The sequence below is a fragment of the Gorilla gorilla genome, chromosome 5 (assembly GCF_029281585.2).
Source record: "Gorilla gorilla gorilla isolate KB3781 chromosome 5, NHGRI_mGorGor1-v2.1_pri, whole genome shotgun sequence".
NCBI classification, from domain to species: Eukaryota; Metazoa; Chordata; class Mammalia; order Primates; family Hominidae; genus Gorilla; species Gorilla gorilla.
Genome location: NC_073229.2, coordinates 183,053,180 through 183,078,368, shown reverse-complemented (window position 1 = coordinate 183,078,368; position 25,189 = coordinate 183,053,180). Strand labels below are relative to the sequence as shown.

The 25,189-nt window shown below is 46.1% G+C and overlaps 1 protein-coding gene and 1 long non-coding RNA gene across 3 annotated transcripts; one reads left to right on the top strand and one right to left on the bottom strand.

The window, feature by feature from the left end:
- On the bottom strand, positions 1-24,766 carry LOC109027289 (uncharacterized). Its single transcript, XR_008680862.1, has 5 exons — positions 24,650-24,766; positions 16,278-16,362; positions 7,156-7,280; positions 1,006-1,122; positions 1-119 (listed from the first exon to the last, which is right to left on the bottom strand). It is a non-coding gene; the product is annotated as an uncharacterized lncRNA (long non-coding RNA).
- LOC109027288 (oligosaccharyltransferase complex subunit OSTC-like) lies at positions 3,101-3,595 on the top strand. 2 transcript variants are annotated; one of them, XM_063707229.1, is made up of 2 exons: positions 3,113-3,346; positions 3,578-3,595. In XM_063707229.1, the coding sequence occupies exons 1-2, from the start codon at positions 3,113-3,115 to the stop codon at positions 3,593-3,595; spliced, it is 252 nt and encodes an 83-aa protein (XP_063563299.1). The 2 variants fall into 2 exon arrangements, with proteins under 2 accessions (XP_018884692.2, XP_063563299.1); XM_019029147.3 differs by lacking the exon at positions 3,578-3,595 and having other exon boundaries at positions 3,101-3,572.
- Positions 24,767-25,189: the final 423 nt, after the last annotated feature.

The window sequence follows — 25,189 nt, the reverse complement described above, 5'->3', positions numbered from 1 at the left end:
CTGCAGTCCCAGCTACTTGGGGAGGCTAAGGAGGGAAGATCACTTGAGCCCAGGAGGTCGAGGCTGCAGTGAGCTGAGATTGTGCTGCTGCATTCCAACCTGGGCGACAGATGGAGACCCTGTCCAAACAAACAAACAAACAACAACAATGAAAAACAAAAACAGAAAAGAAAAACAGTAAAGTATTAGTGAATACAGGAAAGTGAATACACATTTGAGTGCCATTGTGGCAACAAATTTTTTGCAAAGTTATTTGTCATTGAGAAGCTTATTTTATCTGTGAAAATTAAATTTCTCCTATCACACTTTGAATATATTTCTCAAATATTTACTTAGCATTCTATTCACTACAAACTCTCTCACTGCACTTGCAGAGAATTTTTTTTTTTTAGAGACAGGGTCTCGCTCTGTCACCCAGGCTGGTGTGCAGTAGTACAATCATAGCTTACTGCAGCCTTGAATTCCTGGGCTCAAGTAGTCCTCCCTCCTCAGCCTCCCATAGAAAATTTTTAAGTAACTCTAATCTGTTTTTTAAAAACAACTGAACACCAGTTGACTCTTGACAAACTACCAGATTTCATTGCTGGACTAAGAATTTTCTAGACCTTTTGGATTTAATTGAATATGGAATGAGTTTTAAGGAACTGTAGGGCGAAGGTGCATCTGCTTCATAGTTGATCTGTGAAATGTTTAATGGGTTGTACTGGTGTACAGAGGATTATGAGTCCAGAGGCCCAGACCCGCAGGAGTTCATAATCCATCACGGTGCATGTAAATGTAAACAACGTTACAGTGCAGCAAGATACGTGCTACCAGCGGAATGTGCAAAATGCTATCACCTTCACACAGCCCACGGAAAATACAAGACTCTTACACCATGACTCCAACTCTCCAGATTTCAATAAGTGTTATGATTTGAAGAGGAAATATACCGAATAGATCAAGACTTAATTGCCTTGATAGTCCACTAACAGAACAATTAATTTCATAGTTGTCCTTCCTTACCTTTTAGAAAAAGGGAGCTAACATGTTTCCTTATGTTGTCAGCTTCTGTAAAAAACAGTTCCTCTCTTCTTATCATGACTTTGTCCTTGTCTCCATCTTCTGTTCACCTCTGCCTCCCTGCAATGTATAATTATTTTTTAAATTTGTGGTTGGTCTTTTGGCACTGGGCTCCCTAAGGGAGATGAATTAATATTTCCTAAATCCCCTGACTTTTGCGTGAATTCTTGATCTCTGGCTTTTGTAGAAATAGAAAATAAGCCATTTAAGAGTCTGGAGTAAATGGGGAAGTCAGAATCCTAATTTACAGGCTCAAGCTTTCACTTAGGTTTGGGGTGTATGTAATGAAGCTCTCTACAAACGATGTGGAAATTGAAATAGGAAATGAAAATGTTACCCATTTAGTGCAAATGCTCTGTTAGCCACAAGCATAATGTATCATTAAGTGCTTCTCTTCTAATGCCACTGGCTATAATTGTGTTGAGTCAAAATGTTTTCAGCTAATATACTTTTTAATCCATAAGCCCCAATTAGGTTTTGAAAATATTGACAGCTATAGCTATTATAAAGTATCTGCATTCGTGATTTCCAGAAAGTAGAGTTTCTTTTTTTTTTTGAGACAGGGTCCCACTCTGTCACCCAGGCTGGAGTGCAGTGGTGTGATTTTGGCTCACTGCAGCCTCCACCTGCCAGGCCCAAGTGATCCTCCCACCTCAGCCTCCCGAGTAGTGGAGACTACAGGCACGCACCACCATACCTGGCTAATTTTTGTATTTTTCATAGAGATGGGATCTCACTGTGTTGCCCAGGATGATCTTGAACTCCTGGGCTCAAGTGATCCTCTTGCCTTGGCCTCCCAAAGTGCTGGGATTACAGGCATGAGCCACCGCACCCAGCCAAAAGTGGAGTTTCTTGCTATGTAATTAGCTAACAAAAGATATTCCTTCTAGCAGTAGAGGCAGTTATGCCTCTGCCTGGTGACCTAGGTGACCTGCAGGTGACAGGAGAGCCTTTCCTCACTAGGTCTCTGTTTCCTGGACCTCAGCAAGACTCTTTAGCCAATCACATGTAGAGTTACGTGATAAGCCAAATGGCCATTCATTCACTCATCCAATCATTCATTCATTCAACTAATATTTACTGAGTGCCTTCAGTGTACCAGGTAAAGTGGCTGTCCGTGGAGTGTACGTTCTAACAAGCAAAACGACCATAAATGTATGAACAAATTGCTATGTACGCTAATGTTGGGTAGAATTAAGTGTTATGAAGATGTTGGAGCAGAAGAAAGGGTTGGAGTTGATGAGAGCACTGTTTCAAATGGGGTGAACAAGGAAGGCTTTCTGAGGAAGCCGCATTTAACAGATCCCTGAAGGAATTGAGGGAGAGCCATTAAATACCCTGGGGGAAGCGTGTCCCAACACGGGGAGGAGCAAATGCCAAAGCACTAAGACGAGGGTGTGTCCAAGATCCAATGTCTAGACAATTTTTCTTTCCTATCTTAATTGGATTGAAACCGCCTTTGCTAAGATTGAAACAATAAGAAAATTATGACAGTGAAAGAGATCTGTTGATCTAACCAACTCCATCTTGCCTTTTTTTTTTTTTTTTTTTCGAGATACAGTCTCGGTCTGTTGCCCAGGCTGGGGTGCAGTGGCATGATCTCAGCTCACTGCAAGCTCCGCCTCCTGGGTTCACGCCATTCTCCTGCCTCAGCCTCCCCAGTAGCTGGGACTACAGGCACCCGCCACCATGCCCGGCTAATTTTTTTTTTTTTTTTTGGTATTTTTAGTAGAGATGGGGTTTCACCGTGTTAGCCAGGATGGTCTCGATCTCCTGACCTCGTGATCTGCCCGCCTCGGCTTCCCAAAGTGCTGGGATTACAGGCGTGAGCCATCGTGCCCGTAATATGCCTTTAACCTCCAAACTGCCTTTGGTCATTCCTGGGTTTGGGTCAAGCTAACTTTGGGAAAAATTTAGTTTATGGTTTAAATGATAATACCCGACCACCCTTGTAAAACTAACCGCCAGGTTAGGAGGATGAGAGGTGCCTGAACTCTGCTAAAACGTAAGCATAGTTAAATGACTACCAGCCGCCCTTGCTGCCACTAACATGGAGACTTTGTACCGTGTCCCATTCTTAGTGCTCGAATGTCCCAACCTGAAGCTGAAGAAGCCGCCCTGGCTGCACGTGCTGTCGGCCATGATTGTGTATGCTCTGATGGTGGTGTCTTACTTCCTCGTCACTGGAGGAATAATTTATGATGTTATTGTTGAACCTCCAAGCGTTGGCTCTATGACTGATGAACACGGGCATCAGAGGCCAGTAGCTTTCTTGGCCTACAGAGTAAATGAACAATGTATTATGGAAGGACTTGCATCCAGCTTCCTGTTTACAATAGGAGGTTTTGGTTTCATATTCCTGGACCGATGGAATGCACCAAATATCCCAAAACTCAATAGATTTCTTCTTCTATTCATTGGATTCGTTTGTGTCCTCTTGAGCTTTTTCATGGCTAGAGTATTCATGAGAATGAAACTGCCGGGCTATCTGATGGGTTAGAGTGCCTTTGAGAAGGGCTATCTGATGGGTTAGAGTGACTTTGAGAAGAACTCAATGGATACTGGATTTGCTCCTGTCAATGAAGTTTAAAGGCTGTCCAATCCTCTAATATGAAATGTGGAAAAGAATGAAGAGCAGCAGTAAAAGAAATACCGAGTGAAAAAACAGGAAGTGTATTGAAGCTTAGACTAGAATTCCTTCTTGGTATTAAAGAGACAAGTTTATCACAGTATTTTTTTTTCCCTGCTGACCTATTGCTGTACCAACGATGTTGAATGGCATTTTCTTCTTAGTTTTTCATTTCTTAAAAAAAAAGCTCCATATTTACAACTATAATATCAAATAAAGTGATTATTTTTTACAACCCCCTTAACACCTTTTGGAGATGACATTTCTGTTTTCAGAAATTAACGTAAAATCAAGAAGCAAGATTCCATAAGCTGAGAATTCTGGACAGCTGATCAGGTTTACCTATGGTGCTTTGCCTTTAACTAGAGTGTGTGACGGTAGATTATTTCAGATATGTATGTAAGACTGTTTCCTGAACAATAAGATGTATGAAAGGAGCAGAAATAAATAATTTTTCTAATTAAAAAAAATGACTACCAGCCATTATTCCGGGGGTCCCAAGATCTGCAACTTCCCTATTACTCCTATAAATGACATCACTATTGTAGAACCGAAGACTAGCCTTTTGAGATGTCTTTTCAGGCTTTCGCATTGCTGACTAGCAGATGGCCCCAGCCAGATCAGCAGCTCCTCTGGGGGTCCCCACCCTGAAGTGGACTTAGCACAAGAGGGCCGTTCTCCACTCCCCTGTGATTGCATTCCCCAGCCAATCAGCACTGTCCCTTCCTTAGCCCCCTGCCCACTAAACTGTACTTGGCCTCCAAACTGTACTAGCCTCCGAATTTTTGGGGAGATTGAGTAGTGTCTCTTTTTCCATGTGGCATGGCCAGCCTCAAATCAATTAAACTCTTTCTTTACTGCAACGCCATGGTCTCAATGGATTAATTTTGTGCAGCAGACAGGAAGAACCTCTCAGGTAATTGCAAAACCAGGAGCAACACATTCAAAGTTAATCTCAAGTGAGATCAACCATTTTCAAACTTTGGTGTTGCTCAATGATTCATTAGAGTTATCAGAGCTCAATACAAATTTGTTAATCTGGAAAGATTTAAGACATTTATTTCCTACTCTTTTATACCTTCTAGTAGCTAGTATGTATGTATGGAGGAGGGTAGGGGATTCAGACAAGTTCAGGCCAATAAAAGGGAACAAAAATTACTGGGTGAAAAAACTCATCCTAGCCAGGCACAGTGGCTCACACCTGTAATCCCAGCACTTTGGGAGGCCTAGGTGGGAGGATCACTTGAGCCTAGGAGTTCGAGACCAGCCTGGGCAACATGATGAAACCCCATCTCTACCAAAAATACAAAATTAGCTGGGCATGGTGGTGGGCACCTGTAGTCCTGGCTACTCAGGAGGCTGAGGCAGCAGAATTGCTTGAACCCGGGAGGCAGAGGTTGCAGTGAGCTAAGATCACGCGTTGCACTCCAGCCTGGGCAACAAGGGCAAAACTCCATCTCAAAAAAAAAAAAAGAAACTTGCTTTTCTACCTCAGATCACCAGCTTGCCATAGTTTATTCCCTTCTCTTTATCTGGGCTCTCATCTCTCCCACATCAGAAGAAAGACTTTAGGTCCTTACTGCCCTCAAAGAATGTGAGCTATTTATTCTCTGACCTCATCACACTTTGTACCTCTCTCCGGTTATCTATGTGCATCTTATCCATCACCCTCACTGGCTTTGCTGGAAAGTTTTAATTTAATAATAAAACTTATTTTTTTGAGACGGAGTCTTGCTCTGTCACCAGGCTGGAGTGCAGTCGTGCGATCTCAGCTCACAGCAACCTCTGCCTCCCGGGTTCAAGCAATTCCCCTGCCTCCCGGGTTCAAGCAATTCCCCTGCCTCAGCCTCCTGAGTAGCTGGGATTACAGGCTTGCGCCACCATGCCCAGCTAATTTTCTGTATTTTAGTAGAAATGGGGTTTCACCATGTAGGCCAGGATGGTCTCGATCTCCTGACCTTGTGATCCGCCCGCCTCGGCCTCCCAAAGTGCTGGGATTACAGGCATGAGCCACTACGCCCGGCCAAACTACTCATGTTTTGCAGTGTGTCTGTGTTGATCTGCTATAATGATGTCTGTCTCTCAAACGTGTGATTTCTGGATAAAATTCCTTCACTATCTTCTTTTCTAAAAACCTGCATCCACTTAGGTATGTCACCTTAAAACAGTTTACCTATAAACCTCAAGGAAATGATGATTAGTGTCTACTATGGAAGGATTTGTCTTGTTTAAAGTCTAATGAGGGCATATGCTGGGTCAGAGTTTGCTCTTCAGAAGAGGAAACTCGCCGGGCGCAGTGGTTCATGCCTGTAATCCCAGTACTCTGGGAGGCTGAGGTGGGCCCATCATTTGAGGTCAGGAGTTCGAGACCAGCCTGACCAACATGGTGAAACCCTGTCTCTACTAAAAAAAAAAAAAATTAGTTGGGAGTGGTGGCACAGGTGTATAGCTCCAGCTACCTGGGAGTCTAAGGCAAGAGAATCGCTTGAAACCAGGAGACAGAGGTTGCAGTGAGTCGAGATCGTGCCACTGCACTCCAGCCTGGGTGACAGGGGGAAACTCCGTCTCAAATAAATAAATAAATAAATAAAATGTATTATAAAAAAAGAAGAAGAAATTCCTCAATATAATACATAGGGTCAGAAAAATGAGAAAGAAAAATAAAGAAGCAAATAAAGAAGAAGAAAGAGGAAATCCCTCGAAATAGAAGCATATATTTTTGGATGTTCATAAAATATGCAGAGGATAAAGGAGGCCAAGTTCGATCCCATTGCAGATGAATACTGAACCTTAGACATATTCCTTTCTTTCTAATAGTAATTAAAAGGTTTAGTTTTGTTTTTTACTTCTTGTTGTCTAAATGAAAATCAAAACAAAGCAAAGCTGTGACAGTACTTTGTAAACGTGGATGTGCTTTGGAAACCTATCTTCAAGGGTTGGCAACAATGAGACATAAATATTAACAGCTGGCACTTGTATCGTGTTCTTCTTTGATAGGGCAGATTTTATCGGCCCCTCTTTGAGAGAAAGCTGCGGTCACTGAGGTCACCCAGCTCGTCAAAAGTAGAGTTCTGTTTCAGACCCAGGTCTCTGATTCCAAATGCTTGGCTGCGTCTGCCACCCACCCTCTTTCCACAGGAGAATCTGGTTCTCCACAGAAACCAGGAAGGCCTGCAGAGCCCGAGGGCATGCTGTGGTTGCTGTCTTTCATCCCAGCCTGAAACAGATCCTTTTGGAAGGACTCTTGGCTCTTCTGGCCTCTGTCTTCCAAGCCCTTACACACAGACACACACATACATACACGCACACACCCACACACAGCCTTAGAGAACAGAGCCGGGTGTGGAGTCTCTGCCTGCTCCACCGTCACATTTCCACAGAGACAGCCAGGATTCTGTGGTGTGGGAGTGGGAACCGGGATCTCCCTGCCACCCAGGCAAGAATGGGCAGCGCCACGTAGTCACCTCAGCAATTCTCGCGATGCAGGCGACGGATGGGGCCTCCAGGGCTTGTTGGCCACCGCTTCCCCCTCCCTCTGGAAAAGCTCCTCAGCTCCAGTGTTCTGCTAGCCGGCTAGTTTTGTACATACCTATTAGAGGAAATGGTGACTAATGTTTATTTATTTAGCACCTGCTATGTTCAACACACAATATTAATTATTGTTTTATTTAATAATTAATTGATTAATGTTATTATTGTTTTAATACATTTATTAATTTATTGTATTATTGTTAAAATTAAAATTTCCTGGGCACTTGCCAGGTGAATGAATTGACTCTAATGAGTAGCACAGTGACTCTGGGTGTTGTGGTTATTTTACAGATGGGAAAGGACAGATTGCTTGGGAATTTTGCTCCAGTTTATACAAAGGGTGAGTGGCAAACCCAGGTCTGTCTCATTCCAAAACCACTGAACGGTAGACAAGGGACTTAGTGCTGTGAAGGATGGAGACCTGTCATGAAGGATGCGGACCTGTGTATAGCTAACTCTAATAGCAGGTATTACAGGCTGAATTGTGTCCCCCAAAAAGATATGTTGAGGTCCTAACCCCTGGTACCTCCTAATGTGACCTTATTTGGAAATAGGGTCATTGCAAATGTAATTAGTTTGGGGTCACATTGGAGTAGGGCGGGCTCTTAATCCAATAGGGCTGGTGCTCCCATAAGGAAAGAAGAGACACAGAGGGAAGATGAGGCTGTGACCACAGAGGCAGGGATGACAGTGATGCTGCCACAAGCCAAGCAATGCCTGGGGCCACCAGAAGCTGGAGGAGGCAAGGAAGCATCCTTCCCTGTGGGTTTCAGAGGGAGACTTCCAACCTCCAGAGCTGACAGACAATACATTTCTGTTGTTTTCAGCCACCAAGTTTGCGGTCCCTTGTGACAGCAGCCCTAGGAACCCGGCACAGCTGGCAAGGGAGCAGTGAGCAAGTGAGCAGAACTTGAGGTCAGGGGAGTGGCTAAAACAGAATGGGAAGGTCTGGTCTGCTGCCTTTGCACTGGGTCTTAAAGGATAAGTAGGGCTGAGGAAGTAAAGAGGTGGGCTGCAGGAAAGTACAAGTCCAGGAGCAGCAGCAGGGGTGACTGCGATCAGCCTGGGAGAGGGCAGAAGGCCACATGACCACAGTGTAGGAGAGAAGAGGGTGGTGGGTACACCGGCGGTGGGGACCGGATCCCGGAGGGCTGTGGATCCTCCACACAGGACTCTGGGGTGCAGCCGTCAGCTGTCTGCTCCCCGGCACCGCCTGTGCCCCTGCTCAATGAGTCAGGCCCCCTGGGACCCAAGTTGTCTCCCCTGGGCTCAAGACCCATCTTTCCTGAAGCAGGCATCCCCTTGCTGTGTTAGCCACGATGTGTTACCCTTTTCTGCCTCAATTTTTTTTTTTTTTTTTTTTTTTTGAGATGGGTCTCGCTCTATTGCCAGGCTGGAGTGCAGCACGATCTCGACTCACTGCAACCTCCACCTCCTGTGTTCAAGTGATTCTCCTGCCTCAGCCTCCCGAGTAGCTGGGATTACAGGCATGCGCCACCATGCCCCCGGCTAATTTTGTATTTTTAGTAGAGACGGAGTTTCTCCATGTTGGTCAGGCTGGTGTCCAATTCCTGACTTCAGGTGACCTGCCCGCCTCAGCCTCCCAAAGTGCTGGGATTACAGGTGTGAGCCACTATGCCTGGCCTGCCTCAATTTTTTTAAGGCATCATCTGCCTTATAAAAGCAGGTGTAGCAGCCTGGTCCTATAGCGGAAGGACCCTCCTCTCCTTTTTCACCTTTCACAGGGTCTGGAGTTCTTTCCCTGACTGGGAGGGGCTGGGCCCTAAGATCTTCCCTGAGTCTGGTCAGCTCCTCCCTGCCCTGCATCCTCCTGCCCTGAGGGACCTCTTCGATGCCCCGCCCCTCCCTGCCCCCCTGCTGCTGAGCCTCCCAGACCCCAGCCTGCCCTGGCCATGCCCTCTGCACACTGTGCTCGGCCTTCCCAGCTTCACGGATGGGCGTGGTTCCAGGTCCTAGCTTCTCCCTGACTGCCCAGTCTGCCCAGCCTTCCTTGGCTCCAGCAGGCCCTGTCCTGAGCTATGTCGTTGAAGGTTTGGGAGCAGGAGCGTGCCGTAATCCAAACCACAGCTCTGATTGCTCAGTCAATGCTGAACTAAAAAATAAGCCATGTTGAAGCGTTGTCTGGCACAAATGATGTGCTTAATGACGATCCGTTGGTCGAATGAATGGATAAAGGGGCAAACGTGAAGATTGTTGTAATTGTCCAGGGCGGAGGAACTGAGCTTCTCAATACAGGCTTATCTCATTTCAGACCCAGCCAGCAGCAGGACGAGGCGGAGTGGGGCCTGGGAGGTGGGGCTCTGTGACGCAGGAGAGGAGTGAGGGCTGTGCCAATCAGCCGTATAGGGGCAGCCCTGGCTCCACCGCCTCTGGCCACACACCTTGGCTAAGCCACTTAACTTCTGAGCCCCCGCTTCCTCCTTCGTGGGGAGGAGATATTAGTATCCACCTCTCAGAGCAACCTGAGCCAGTAAATGTGGAAAAGGCGATTTTTACAGTTTGTGGTGATCTGCATCCAAGAGATTGGTCAATAGGTGGTAGGACCCCCACACGCTCGACTCTAATTCCTTGGAGAAGGAATCAGAAGAGCAAACACCACCCAGGTTCTCAAGGGTCTGGGTCATCTGGGGAAGGAAGGTACCTGGCCAGCACCCAGGTGAGGGAGAGAACAAAGCTCCAATAATCAGGACCCTCCAGTGTGCTTAATTAGTAAGAATAAATAATGCATGGCTGAGAAAACAGACTAGTTACATGACTGACCAGATCCAGGGAGCAAGCTGAGAACAAGAAGTCGAAGCACAAAGCCAAAGTCGGGCCACCCTGACACGTGTCCAGTGCTACAGCCCAAGGCTGCTGGGTCCAGGTCAGCCCTTGGGGCTAGCACAGGGTTCAGATGGACTGAGTTGGCTCTAGCTGGCGGGAGAGGGCTCTGGAGGCTGGGAAGGAGAAAATGGATATAAAAGTGGAACTGTCAGGGATTAGAACAGAGGATGTGGTGGGAGAGGGAGGAAAGGAGTTGAGAACAATGCAGAAGTTAGGAACCAGTGAATGCCAAGCAAGTACTTGAGAGCCTTCGGGTCGATCTGACCGTGTGTCCTGCCTGGCAGAGGCCTTGGAGTGGAAACAAGGATTCTTGTATGACTCCCTGAGTGGCTGGGGGTGTCCAGATGGCAAGGCTATGCTGCCCGGTTACTCACACAACAGGCAAGCTGGGCCATGGTCCTGGGTGTGTGCCTAGCTCCTTTAGCAACAAATGAGCCCTTCTCAAATGATAGAGCATTCACTTTTTCAGAGATTTATGTTTTAAATGATCACGATAATTTTTAAAATAGAGATGGGGGTCTCATTATGTTGCCCAGGCTGGCCTCGAACTCCTGGGCTCAGGCGATCCTCCTGCCTCAGGCTCCCAAAGTGCTGAGATTACAGGTGTGAGCCACTGCACCTAGCCAAAACGCTCACGATAATTATAACTGAGTAGAAATGAAACATCAGTCTGAATTATATAACAAAAACTTATTTTTAAAGAATGCTGGCTGGGTGTGGTGGCTTACGCCTGTAATCCCAGCACTTTGGGAGACTGAGGTGGGTGGATCGCTTGAGGTTAGGAGTTCGAGACCAGCCTGGCCAACACGGTGAAACCCCATCTCTAATAAAAAAAATACAAAAATTAGCTGGGCGTGGTGGCGTACACCTGTAATCTCAGCTACTCAGGAGGCTGAGGCAGGAGAATCACTTCACCCTCGGCAGCAGAGGTTGCAGTGAGTGGAAATCATGCCGCTGCACTCCAGCCTGGGCGACAAAGCGAGACTCCATCTCAAAAAAATAAATAAAATAAAGAATGCTTCACATTTAACAATCAAACAATAAGCATGATATGAAGAGACAAAAGTTAAGGTGAAATATTTAGTGGAGCAGCTCCTTCCTGCAGAGATCTTCCTGAGATTCATTTGCTTACAATGGAATTTCATGAAGATCCATGGTGAAAAAAGAAGAACAATGAGGAGAAAATGTGCCCCATCAGAGGTTAATATCTATTGCTGCAAAGACATAGCCCACAGATGCAAGAATGCATAGACCAATGGAACAGAACAGAGAACCGGCAGATAGACCCAGGGACACATGGGAATATAATACACCATAAAGGTGACATCACAAATCAATGGGAAAAGGATGGATCGTGGCTGGCGGTGGTGGCTCACACCTGTAATCCCAGCACTTTGGGAGGCTGGGGTGGGAGGATCACTTGAGGCTGGGAGCCTGGTCAACATGGTGAGACCCTGTCTCTACTAAAAACACAAAAATTAGCTGAGTGTGGTGGTGCACGCCTATAATCCCAGCTACTTGGGAGGCTGAGGCAGGAGAATCGCTTGAACCTGGGAGGTGGAGTTGCAGTGAGCCGAGATTGCACCACTGCACTTCAGCCTGGGCGACAGAGCGAGACTCCATTTCAAAATAAATAAATAAATAAATAAATAAATAAATAAATAAATAAATAAATAAATAATAAAAGGGTGGATCATGAAGTAAATGGAGCTGGGAAAACTGGCTATCTGTATGGAGAAAAATAAAATTTAACTGCACAGAACGGTGGACTCTATTTCCAGAGAAAGTCCCAAATGTGGATGGTAAACTAAAATGTTAAGAAAGGAAAATGAAGGAGAATATCTTTCTGAAAAGGGGGAGAGAAAATACTTCTAAAAATGAATGTTAAAAACACAAAGCTGGCTGGGCACAGTGGCTCACGCCTGTAATCCCAGCACTTTGGGAGGCCAAGGCAGGCGGAGATCACCTGAGGTCAGGAGTTCGAGACCAGCCTGACCAACACGTAGAAACCCCCATCTCTACTAAAAATACAAAAATTAGCCATGCTTGGTGGCATGCGCCTATAGTCCCAGCTACTCGGGAGGCTGAGGCAGGAGAATGGCTTGAACCTGAGAGGCGGAGGTTGCAGTGAGCAGAGATCGCGCCACTGTACTCCAGCCTGGGTGACACAGTGAGGCTCCATCTCAAAATAAATAAATAAATAAATAAATAAATTGAAAGCATGTGTATGTTAAATAATATATACTTTATGGAAAATACATATAAACAGACATGTTAAACACATTAGGATGATGGGGAAAAGAAAATGAGAATAACAAGAAGTAATTAAAACATAAAGAGCTGGATTCAATTCGAATAGGTAGGATCGCTATCAGAAGTCTCTGGGGATAAACGTTCAGTTGAGTCAGTCAGCGCCACATCTTGGTTGGTTCTGTTTTGCTGAGAGCTCAGTGCTTTGGAGAGTTACAAAGGAAAAAGTCCTGGCTCATTCAATCAACCAAATTGATGGAATAAAAATGTTTATTAAGCTCTCTGGGTGTCAGATACAGGGATAGACACCAGGCAATGTAAGCAGATGTCTTCAAGGAGCCATAACCAAGTTCCTGCCTTAAATTAAAACACTTTTACTAATGACAAAGTCTCTTTGATGTAACTAACCATAAACATAAACATTTGGACCCAGTAAATCTGGCTTCCAATGTTTTGAGAGCCGGTACGGTTAGAGAGAATAAAGTCCAATTCATTATTTAGGGGAAGCTTGATTCCCGAGCCTAAGTTAAGAGGGGAAAGATACAGTTGCTGAAGATGGGTATTCATTCTTTTCAGCTCCAGCGGAGCAGCCTGGGAGCCAGCAGAGGTGCTGGTTGCAATGTGAAAGGGCCAGTGAATGAGACAAGGGAGATGAAACCTGCAAGTTTTACTGCTGATAAAGCCACCGTTGGAGGGCATGGCCTCGATCTACAGGCAAGTGGACTGCCTAAAACTGCATGACGGAATTAGACAAATATGCCCCCTGGCAGAGACAGCTCTAGGCCACCATGGGCCATCCACAGGGGACCAGGCCCCACAACATGCATGGCTGGAAGAGATAGAGCAGTGTGCGGGTGGTCAGCTCCCAAGAGGAAGAGTGAGCCAAAGGGCTGGGCTCTGTATGCCCAGGTTCTCCTTCCAAATTCACCCACAGACAAGTGAGTCCTTCTCCTCTGAGGCTCCAGGAGAGGCCCGACAGTCACCCTCACGAGCCCCCTCAGAGGGGAGGAAATCGTGTGTCCTCTACATGGAAGCCAGGTCTCCCCCTTCTCAGTTGCAAGTTCTAGGATCCGATGGCCAGACCTTGGGATAAAGGGAAGAGAAGGGAGGAAGAGCCACCAAGAATCGATGCCATCAGAGTTCTGAGCTTCGGGAGATTCACAAAACCCAGTTTGTCAACATTCCTATGGGCGTCATCCCTGCCCACCCGCCAGTTAGCACCTGCCCCACCTAGGAACCAGGGGATGACTATCCAGGTCAGCTCCACTTGGAGATGAGATGCAAAGCAGCTTTTCCATTGTGCCGAGCTGCTTTTACTTTTTCTTTCTTAAAAACAATTTCGAAATGAAAGCAAGTCTTAGGAAATCCATGCCAATAGTCCCAGCTTTGCTGTAGGTAGATCCAGGAGGAGACGCATGTTGTGAAATGGCCGTGCCTTTGAAAGTAAGCTGCCTGGAAGGGCAGGGACCCTGCACTCAATGCCCATCTGCTGTGGTGGTCATTCCACCAACCCTGAACAGCTCTCACAGCCACAGCAATGGGGCAGATGGGATGTGGAGCCGTCAGAGGTGCTCACCGGTGAGAGGGCTGTGGACGCTACCAGTCTAGAAGCAAAACACAACCCTGCTGGCAAGGAAGTGTGCAGAAACATGGAAGCCACTCTTTCTTATTGGCAGAGTAAGGGGTTGGGGTGTACAGCTCAGAACCCCACCAGGGCGGTCAGCATATATGGGGCCTGCCAGGGAGGAAGAGCTGAGGCTAGCCATTTAGGGTGTTGCGTCCACCACGAAAGGGGGTCACTCCCTCCTCGAATGTCCCTTAAGTCTAAGGCCTACAGTTACCAACATGACAATTCCCCAAACTGAAAATGCGACCACGAGAGCTGCCTTTGCGTGTGCACAGAATGAGAGGCTGTGTGGATGGGCCTGTGTGTCTTCTACCACACCTAGACTCAGGGAGGACAGTCCCTGCCAGCACTGTCACCAGGGAAAGTCAAGCATGCCAGGAGTGACAGTGTTTTGAAGCCTAGTGGGACATTAGAAGTTGCCTGGTTAAGGCCGGGCATGGTGGCTCACGCCTGTAGTCCAGCACTTTGGGAGGCCAAGGCGGACAGATCACCTGAGGTCACGAGAACAGCCTGGGCAATATGGTGAAACCCCATTTCTACTAAAAATACAAAAATTAGCTGGGCGTGGCGGCACGCACCTGTAGTCCCAGCCACTGGGGAGGCTGAGACAGGAGAATCACTTGAACCCGAGAGGCAGAGGTTGCAGTGAGCTGAGACCACATCACCGCACTCCAGCCTGGGCGACAGAGTGAGACTCTGTCTCAAGAAAAAAAAGTTACCTGGTTGAACCCACGTATAGGACAGACACTAAGTGGATCTGCAGAGCAGAAGGCAGGGAGGAACACACATCTGGCCTGCACACGTCTCATCTGGCTTGCAGAGGATCTTGGAAAAAAACTGTAACTCATTTGCCAATATTTAAGAACTGGGAATTGGGCACGGTGGCGGCTCATGCCTGTAATTCCAGCACTTTGGAGGCCAAGGCAGGAGGATTGCTTGAGTTCAGGAGTTTAAGACTAACTTGGGCAATATAGTGAGGCCTCATCTCCACAAAAAATTTAAAAATTAGCTGGGCATGGTGGCATACACCTCTAGTTCCAGCTACTTAGGAGGTTCAGGTGGGAGGATCACTTCAGCTTGGACGTTCAAGGTTGCAGTGAGCCAAGAATGCACCACTGCATTCCAGCCTGAGTAACAGAGTGAGACACTATCTCAAAGAGAAAAAAGAATTGGGAAATGTCACATAAAAATCAGGATTTCAGGGTTTTCTTGGAAATGAGACAGGTAGCAGGACAGGGCTCATGTTCTAGCATAGCAACAGCCATGTGCAGAAGCTGAGAGCTGGCCAGCCTACCTCCCAGCTAGCACGTCCCTCAGATGGCCGCTGTGCCAACACTCAGGGTCAATGGCAGAACTAGGACCAGACCCAGACCTTACAGTCAGTTGCCCTTGGACTCCACGTCCCAGTCTCTGTATTCCCCAGTCACATTCTCAGGGTGACCTGAGGACCCAGTCTGAGTAGGTGGCTGGGAACGGCAGATTGACAAAGTGACAATGCTGATTTCATGGAAATTCATGGGAAGTCTGGGAAAACCCAAACAGCCAAAGGCCAAGTTTTAATTAAGCGTAAACTTCAAGATTTATCTGTCTTGCTCTCCCTTATAGCTCACTGATTGGTGAATAAAGTATGTGGCCCATGTTTCAGCCTAGGGTGAAGCACTGCCCAGGACATTACAAGATGACTTCCTTCTGGAATGAGTCCTTTTGATATTCAGTAAGATTCCACAGGGTCAGGTAACATTCGTTACCTGCTACAGAAATTTGTTTTCTCTGGTTATCAGAAGGCTTAAATTTTTGTTTTTTTTTTTTTGAGACAGAGTCTTGCCCTGTCGCCCAGGCTAGAGTGCAGTGGCTCGATCTCTGCTCACTGCAACCTCCACCTTCTGGGTTCAAGCAATTCTCCTGCCTCAGCCTCCCGAGTAGCTGGGACTACAGGCGTGTGCCACCACGCCTGGCTAATTTTTGTATTTTTAGTAGAGACAGGGTTTCACCACGTTGACCAGGCTGGTCTTGAACTCCTGACCTTGTGATCCACCTGCCTCGGCCTCCCAAAGTGCTGGGATTACAGGTGTGAGCCACTGCGCCCCGGCTAAATTTTTTTTAATTAAAGAAAATATTTCAAGTGCCAATTATCTAGTTTACATGTCAAATCTCTGGGATCCGGACATCTAAATGCTTAGTGAGACATTGTCTTCACTACAGAAAACACACGGGGCTCAGTTTTCAATTCAGTTCGATCAATATTTACTGAGCCCCTATGATGTGCAAGGCTCTATGCTAGGTACTTGAGATACCAAGACCAGTAGTCACTGGTCTCACCTTTGAGGAACTCACAGTTTGAGCAGAGGACAATCCAAATGACTGATAACCACCTGTGTCGTGCCGGGCATTTCAGCACATACTGCTTTATTAAGGTAGCCTTTCGTAAGAAAAAAAAGAAGGAAGCGGAAAGAAAGAAAAAATCAGGATGATTTATAAATAATTCGTTTATATTCTGCAATTAAACACCTAATTAATAACATCTAATTTATTTAGGAAATTGTTTCATGTTTTTGGTTTTTTTCTTTTTTTGAGACAGGTCTCACTCGGTCACCCAGGCCGGAGTGCAGTGGCATGACCTCAGCTCACTCCAGCCTTTACCTCCCAGGCTCAGGTGATCCTCCCGCCTCAGCCTTCTGAGTAGCTGGGACCACAGAAGCGCCCCATCATGCCTAGGTAATTTTGTATTTTTAGTAGAGATGAGGTTTCACCATGTTGCCCAGGCTGGTCTTGAACTCCTGGGCTCAAGTAATCCTCCTCTTGCCTCAGCTTCCCACAGTGCTGGGATTACAGGAGGGAGTCACACCCAGCCACATTTTTTTTTTTTTTTTCATACAAAACATTAACCCTTGGCCAGGAGCGGTGGCTGACGCCTGTAATCCCAGCACTTTCGGAGGCCGAGGCGGGCAGATCACCTGAGGCCCGGAGTTCGAGACCAGTCTGACCAACATGGAGAAACCCCGTCTCTACTAAAAATACAAAATTAGCCGGGCATGGTGGCGCATGCCTGTAATCCTAGCTACTCCGGAAACTGAGGCAGGAGAATGGCTTGAACCTGGGAGCCGGAGGTTGCTGTGAGCTGAGATCGTGCCATTGCACTCCAGCCTGGGCAACAAGAGCGAAACTCCATCTCAAAAAACAAACAAACAAACAAACAAACAAAATTAACCCTTGCATAGAGGAAACCCAGCAACTTTAGAACATTGATTGTTCCTGGGGAGGGCTAGAGAGGCTTTAATTTATCTATCGCATTTTATTTCTTTTTCTTTTTTTCTCTTTTTTAAGACAGAGTTTTGCTCTTGTTGCCCAGGCTGGAGAGCAATGGCACGATTTTGACTCACTGCAACCTCCACCTCCTGGATTCAAGCAATTCTCCTGCCTCAGCCTCCCGAGTAGCTGGGATTACAAGCATGCACTACCATGCCTGGCTAATTTTGTATTTTTTTTCTGTAGAGACGGGGTTTCTCCATGTTGGTCAGGCTGGTCTCGAACTCTTCACCTCAGGTGATCTGCCTGCCTCTGCCTCCCAAAGTGCTGGGATTACAGGTGTGAGCCACCACACCCGGCCGTTATTTCTTTTTTTTAAAAAACCTGAAACTAACAGGATAAAATAATACCATTTGTTAAATTGAGATAGTTGTCTATTGAATTAACTCCTGAAGATTTAAAACATTTCACCATTTTTTAAACATTACAAAATAACATGTTTTATGATAATAGAGAGCAGACATAGCTCCCTTTCCTGAGAAAACAATCACCAGGAACACCAATCAATGCCCTCGGGCTTCAGGGCTGTCCATCTGAGTTGCCTGCTCTGTACAATTCCTGCCTCTTCACCATCAAGCATTGCTTCTTACTGCTGTCAGTGTGTCTGCCTGCATCCTGCACCCTCATCTGCCATGGCCTGGGAAAGGAACTAATAAAACTTAGACTCACAATGAAAACAGGAATTAATACACTTTAGGGGAAACCCAGAGAAATTCTAAAAACATGAATTCTGTTTTTGTTTTTGTTTTTTTTTAACATCTGGTTTTCGATGGTGTTTTGGACAGCTGGGCTGCTAAATAAGACTTCAAGTAAGGTGTTTCCATGGTTAGCAACCCAGTGGACAGCAGTATGATACACAGGAAGGAAAACTTACCAGAGTACCCCGGTTCTGGAACTAACAGGATTTGTTCATTCATTTATTCAACAGATATTTATTGAACAGCTACCGCACACCAGACACTGTTTTAGTTGCTGAGGGTCCATCGACAAACAAACAAGACTGAGAGGAGCTTCAACTCTTGTGGGGAGCCCAAGGTGGGTGGATCCCCTGAGCTCAGGAGTTCAAAACCAGCCTGGGCCACATGGTGAAATCCCATCTCGACAAAAAATACAAAAATTATCCTGGTGTGGTGTCATATACCTGTAGTCCCAGCTACTTGAGGGGCTGAGGTGGGAGTATCACTTGAGCCCAGGATGTCGAGGCTGCAGGAAACTGTGTTCACACCACCACTGCTACACTCCAGCCTGGACAACAATAAAAGTGAGACTCTGTCTCAAAAAACAAAAACAAAACACAATGGGGAAGCTGAGGCAGGAGGACTGCTTGAGGCCAGGAGTTCAAGACCAGTCTGAGCAACATAGTGAGACCCCCGTCTCTAAAAATAAATAAATAAATAAATTAGCTGGGCGTGATGGCACGCACCTGTGGTCCCAGCTACTCAAAAGGCCAACGCAGGAGGATCGCTTGAGTCTGGGAGGTTCACGTTGCAGTGAGCCATGATCTTCATGATCTCACCACTGAACTCCAGCCTGCACAATGGAGTGAGACCCTGTCTCAAATCAGAAAAAAAAAAAAAAACCAAGGAAGAGAATTGCAGAGTCAAGTTCTCTGAAGGCAGTGAATTGGGTGAAGTGGCGGGGCACCAGAGGGTGGCTCTTCAGATGGTAGGGGGCAGCAGGGGACAGTGGCTGGGAAGTGCTCTTAGAGGAGGAGGCACTGCTGCAAAGACCTGGAGGATGAGAAAAGGCCAGGCTGGCACAGATGGGGGACACGCCTTCCAGGCCATGGGAATATGAAGCACAAGACCTCTAAGGCAGCAACGGGGCTGAGTGATCACAGATCAAAAAATCAGCAGCGGGAGCAGAGCCAGCTGAGCTCAAGCTCAGGGCGAGTGAGAGTGAGGGAAAGAAGATGCAGCTGGAGATGCCGATGCACTCCGGGCCAAGGAGGAGTTTGAATTTTATCCCCAAACCCAGGCGTGCACCATCTGACCTAGCCGGGAAATGTGGCTGTTTGGTCTGCTGGACTGGAGGCACAGGGGTGAAGGATAAAATGGGGTTGAGGCAAAAAGAGAATGCAGGTTACCTCTAGGTTTGGGGCCATGTAACAGCGTGTGTGGTGGAGCTCTTTGCTGAGAACAGGGAGGCTAGGAGGGAGGAATTTCTCGAACAAACAAGAACCCTGGAGACACCAATAGACGGTTGTTGCTGGGGGAAAAGGCAGGGCTGGGGACGTGACTGAAGCCTTGGGATCAGGCTACATGACCTAGGGGAAGAATTCGTACATAGATAAGGGCTGGGAAGGACCCAGAGGGGAAGAGAAGAGAAAGCACAGAAATCCTAAGCACAAAATATGCTCAGGGAATGGTTGGACATGTGGAAAGCTGCTTAGGAGAAGGGTCAGATGAGGCCAGGAGGTTTGGCCTCTGGATTCAGCAAGATGGAAGTAATGTTAATATTGACAAGAGAAGTTTAAGTGCAGGAATGAGGACAATCAGTTTAATCTCTTGGCGCCTGGTTCCTCTGTCAAATGAGAGTATCCGAATAGAGGAGGTTTAAGCTTCCTACTACCCCATTATGCCAAATACTTTTTTTTCAAAAAATGGGGAAAGAGGCCAAGCTGGGTGGCTCATGCCTTTAATCCCAGCACTTTGGAGGCCAAGGCGGGCAGATTGCTTGAGCTCATGAGTTCGAGGCCAGCCTGGGCAACATGGCGAAACCCTGTCTCTACAAATAATACAAAAATTAGCTGGTGGTGGCACATGCCTGTAGTCCTAGTTACTTGAGAGGCTGAGATGGGAGGTTGGCTTGAGCCCAGCAGGCTGAAGTTGCAGTGAGCCCAGACTGTGCTGCTGCACTCCAGGCTGGGTGACAGAGCCAGACCTTGTCTCAAAAACAAAAGGGGGCAAGTGCGGGTGGGGGAACAAAACAATGATCAAGGATAAGAAATCATAATAGGCTGGGCCGGTGGCTCACGACTGTAATCCCAGCGCTTTGGGAGGCTGAGGTGGGTGGATCACCTGAGGCTGGGAGTTCAAGACCTGCCTGACCAACATGGAGAAACCCCCGTCTCTACTAAAAAAAAAAGAAAAAAAAAAAATCATAATAAAGAAAGCTCTCCTATTTGGGAGTTTATTAGTCAAACAGGTTGTGTGATCATCAGTACTTGTTTTTTTTTTTTTTTGTAGAGACAGGGTCTCCTTCTGTTGATCAGGCTGCTCTCAAACTCCTGGGCTTAAGTGATCCTCCCACCTCTGCATCCCAAACTGTTGGAATTACAGGTGTGAGCCATTGTGCCCAGCCATTAGTTCTCTTTTACACAGAAGTTATTAAGGATATTTGTGCAAATTATTAAATAAGCCAAAGAAACAATTAAAATAGAACAGTTAGTGGCCAGAATTCTTCTTAGCAGACCCAAATTATGTAAGTTGTACCATCAAAACAGTACCAAGACACTCTTCCTAGCTTATTATACCATAAAGATCCTTAAACATTTTTTTTTTTTTTTAAATTGAGACAGAGTCTTGCTCTGTCATCCAGACTGGAGTGCAATGGTGCCATCTCAGCTCACTGCAACCTCCACCTCCTGGGTTCAAGGGATTCTCGTGCCTCAGCCTCCCAAGTAGCTGGGATTACAGGCACGTGCCACCACACTCAGTTGATTTTGTATTTTGAGTAGAGATGGGGTTTCACTATGTTGGCCAGGCTGGTCTTGAACTCCTGACCTCAGGTGATCCATCCTCCTTGGTCTCCCAAAGTGCTGGGATTACAGGCGTGAGCCACTGAGCCTGGCCTTAAATATTCCTTCTGAACACAACATATTTGGACTCCACTGAACGGCCACTTATCAGCTTGTCTGAGTCCTTAGTTGTTCCTGTGCTTGCTCACCCACTCTGAAAGGATTGGTCACCCTTCCCAAGGTCAAAAAGGAATGTTAGATGATATCAGGAATTTGCATGCCAAGTTCATAGAACTTTATGATTCCATGAAATGTTTCTCTGTAGCTATCATCTCAGCCAATGAAATGCTTACTGTCTTTTTTTTTTTCTTAAATAAACATTTCAGGCCAGGTACAGTGGCTCCCACCTGTAATTCCAACACTTTGGGAGGCTGAGGTGGGTGGATCACCTGAGGAGTTCAAGACCGGCCTGGGTAACATGGTGAAACCCCATCCCTACAAAAAATACAAAAACTAGCCCAGTGTGGTGGCGTCGCCTATAGTCCCAGCTACTTGGGTGAGGTGTGGGGATCTCTTGAGCCTGGGAGGTGGAGGTTGCAGTGAGCAGAGATCACACCACTGCACTCCAGCCTGGGTGACAGAGTGAGATCCTGTCTCAAAAATAAATAAAATACAATAAAATAAAAATTTCAGACCAATAAAGAGGTAGGAAGGAGGCTATAAAGGAAACCCGTGGACTACCAGGCACCTTAGTCAAGTATTACCAAGACAGTGGAAACCTCCATGCTTCTCTCACTGTGTCATCGCCCTATCCTCCAGATTTAGTCACTGTCTTGCATTTTCCCCCAAGGTTATTAAGGGTGGAAAATAACCCCAATCCTTGCTTTGCCAAGAGTACTCTTTATGTATTTCCCCACTGCCTACTGACTGTTCTTTTGAAGTGACTACAGCTAGATAGAGCTTTAGTCACTTTTTTGTTACTGGTTGAGATTAACCTGGCACCAGTGTGGAGACAGGCTCCAAGGTGATTTGATAGAAATCTCCTGTATCAGTGGATGTGACTGTTCTGGGTACAATGGTTCTAGTCCGTGTCACTGTTCTGAGCTTCCGGGAGGGCTGCCCTTCCTCACTTTAGTTTTAACCTTGTCTGAAGAACTCCCAGGAAATTACCAACAGCCCTTCACCAGGCTCAAGAGGCAGACTTAGGATTACCCTTCTCCAGCTGAAAAACTGAAAAATGGAAACCTGGCAATGAAGGGTCATTCAAGGTCTTATACCTAAACTAACAGCAGAGAAGTTTCCAGTAGTCCTGGCTCGTGTTTCCTCACTTCCTTCCAAGGCACTGAGTATCATATATTAACAAAAGGATGACTTTCAAACACAAGGAACAGCTTCACAAATGAGGGCTAAAAGGAGAGGCAAGTGAAATATGCGTCAAGGTCCTGCCACATCCTAAGTCAGTTGTTCTCAAATTGTGGTGTACATCATCAAAACCACGTGGGGACTTGTTAAAGAAACAGATTCCCAGGGGCTGCCCGAGACTTAGTCTTAGTGAGCCATAATTCCTGGAGAAGGGCACTATGAGTGATTCTAATGCATATTCAAGTTTCAACACAGCTGGAGTTGAGTCTTCTGTGTGTGCTGGGGGGCAGGGGTTTAGGTTCTAAACCCTGATGAAAATAAATTACCCTTAGAAAATCTTAAAACATTCATAAGATACACTGTAGGTGTTTCCTTGGTGGGCAGAACAGTACAGTAACATGTAAATGCTATGTGTCATACTTACAGTAATGTAAGATACGTGATAAGGAATGCATGTACAAATATGACTTTATACTATTTTAACTTATGTAAGAAAGATTATATAGCATCCCTCTGTATCCACAGGGGATTGGTTCCAAGACCTCTGAGGATACCAAAATTCTCCAATGATCAAGTTCCTGACATAAAAGGGTATAGTATTTGCATATAATGTACAAAATCCTCCTGTATATCTTAAATCATCTCCAGATTACTTATAATATGTAATATAATGTAAATACTTGTTATACTATATTCTGTATTGGATTTTTATTGGTATTTTAATTGTAGTATTATTTTTATTTTTTATTTTCCAAATCTTTTCCATCCAAGGTTGGCTGATTCTATGAATGTAGAACCTACAAATACAGAGGGCTGATTGTACATATAAGTTGAGTGAGTCAAATGCTCATATGATATGATTCAGTGACACAAGAATACCATGAAATACATATTATCCTTTCCATTTTACAGATGAAGAGATGGATGCTCAGTCAGGTTGACAGACTTGCCCAAACGGACCAGGTTGGTCAGTTTGCAGGAAGCAGAATTCAGACTTAGCTCTGTTTGCCTCAAAAACCTGCCATTGTTTCATTTTTATTTTATTTTATTTATTTTTTGAGACAGGGTTTCGCTGTTGTTGCCCAGGCTAGAATGCAATGGTGCGATCTCAGCTCACTGCAACCTCTGCCTCACAGTTGGTTTCAAGTGATTCTCCTGCCTCAGGCTCCCCAGTAGCTGGGGTTACAGGCGTGCACCACCATGCCCATCTAATTTTTTGTATTTTTAGTAGAGATGGGGTTTCCCCATGTTGGCCAGGCTGGTCTCGAACTCCTGACCTTAGGTGATCTGCTCGCCTCAGCCTCCCAAAGTGCTGGGATTACAGGCTTGAATCATCGTACCTGGCCGTTTCATTTTTACCACACCGCCACAGGCCACTTCATTTTTCGGCATTCCCCTAAAGGGTAAAGTTCAGAAATGCTCTTCAAGGTCTTGGGGCACCACTATTTCAAACATTCAATTTAGAAGACAGTATACTTCAAACGGAGCGAGATAAAAATTAGATTAGAGGCATATCCTATTATGAGAGTTGGGAACCCAAACTGGCTAACCAGGCTCCAGGCAGTGATAAGGCGGTGGAGGTATTGATGTCCAGTTGGAAACATTATCAGTGCAGGTAATTTAAATATCTTTCATAGTTTCCTTTCTACTGCAGTTACCATTATATCTTCATTTTATTTATTTATTTATTTATTTATTTATTTATTTATTTTTGAGACGGAGTTTCACTCTTGTTGCCCAGGCTGGAGTGCAATGGTGCGATCTTAGCTCACTGCAAGCTCCGCCTCCCGGGTTCACACCATTCTCCTGCCTCAGCTTCCCGAGTAGCTGGGACTACAGGCGTGCGCCACGACACCCAGCTAATTCTGTATTTTTAGTAGAGACAGGGTTTCTCCATGTTGGTCAGGCTGGTCTTGAACTCTTGACCTCAGGTGTTCCACCTGCCTCGGCCTCCCAAAGTGCTGGGATTACAGGCATGAGCCACAGCGCCCGGCCTATATCTTCATTTTAATAAAAAAGAAATTCAGGCCAGGAGTGGTGGCTCACGCCTGTAATCCTAGCACTTTGGGAGGCCGAGGTGAGCAGATCACCTGAGGTCAGGAGTTCAAAATCAGCCTGGCCAACATGGTGAAACCCCGTCTCTACTAAAAATACAAAAATTTAGCTGGGCTTGGTGGCGGGTGTCTGTAATCCCAGCTACTCAAGAGGCTGAGGCAGGAGAATTGCTTGAACCTGGGAGACGGAGGTTGCAATGAGCCGAGATTGCGCCATTGCACTACAGCCTGGGCAAGAAGAGCGAAACTCCGTCTAAAAAAAAAAGGGAAAGAAAAGTTCAGTCTTTCAGAGGGAATACACTTACCTGAATAGAGGTCAAAATCTCAGAAGAGGCCTCCCTCCTCTCTCTGACCTCTGAAATGTCCTGGATCTGCAAGTGGGAGATAACAGGCCCTGACAAAGGGTTGCCCAAACAGCAGTGTGTCCCTAGGAAGACAGGTTAAGCATCAATTACTATGAGGCTAGCACGAGTTAAGCATTCCGCATGCACGATCTCATTTAATCCTTACAAGTCTATGTAGGTGGGGCTACTAGTATGTTCACTCAACAAATTGCGAAACAGAGTTTGGAACTTCGCCCAAAGTCATTGGTTTCTCTTTCTACCAGGATAGATTTAAGTGCTTACTAAGTGTCAGGTACTGTTCCAGGCATCGTACATGTACTAACTCATTATCCTCATTAGAACCCTCTGATACAGGTGCCATAATTATGCCGCTTTACAAACAAGAAAACTAAAAGCAGAAAGGGAGGAGTAAACCCAGGAGAGGAATTCAGGAGAAGCTCTGGTCTCAACCTTTAGCCAACATCACAATCACCCGAAGGGCTTGTAACACACTGATTGCTG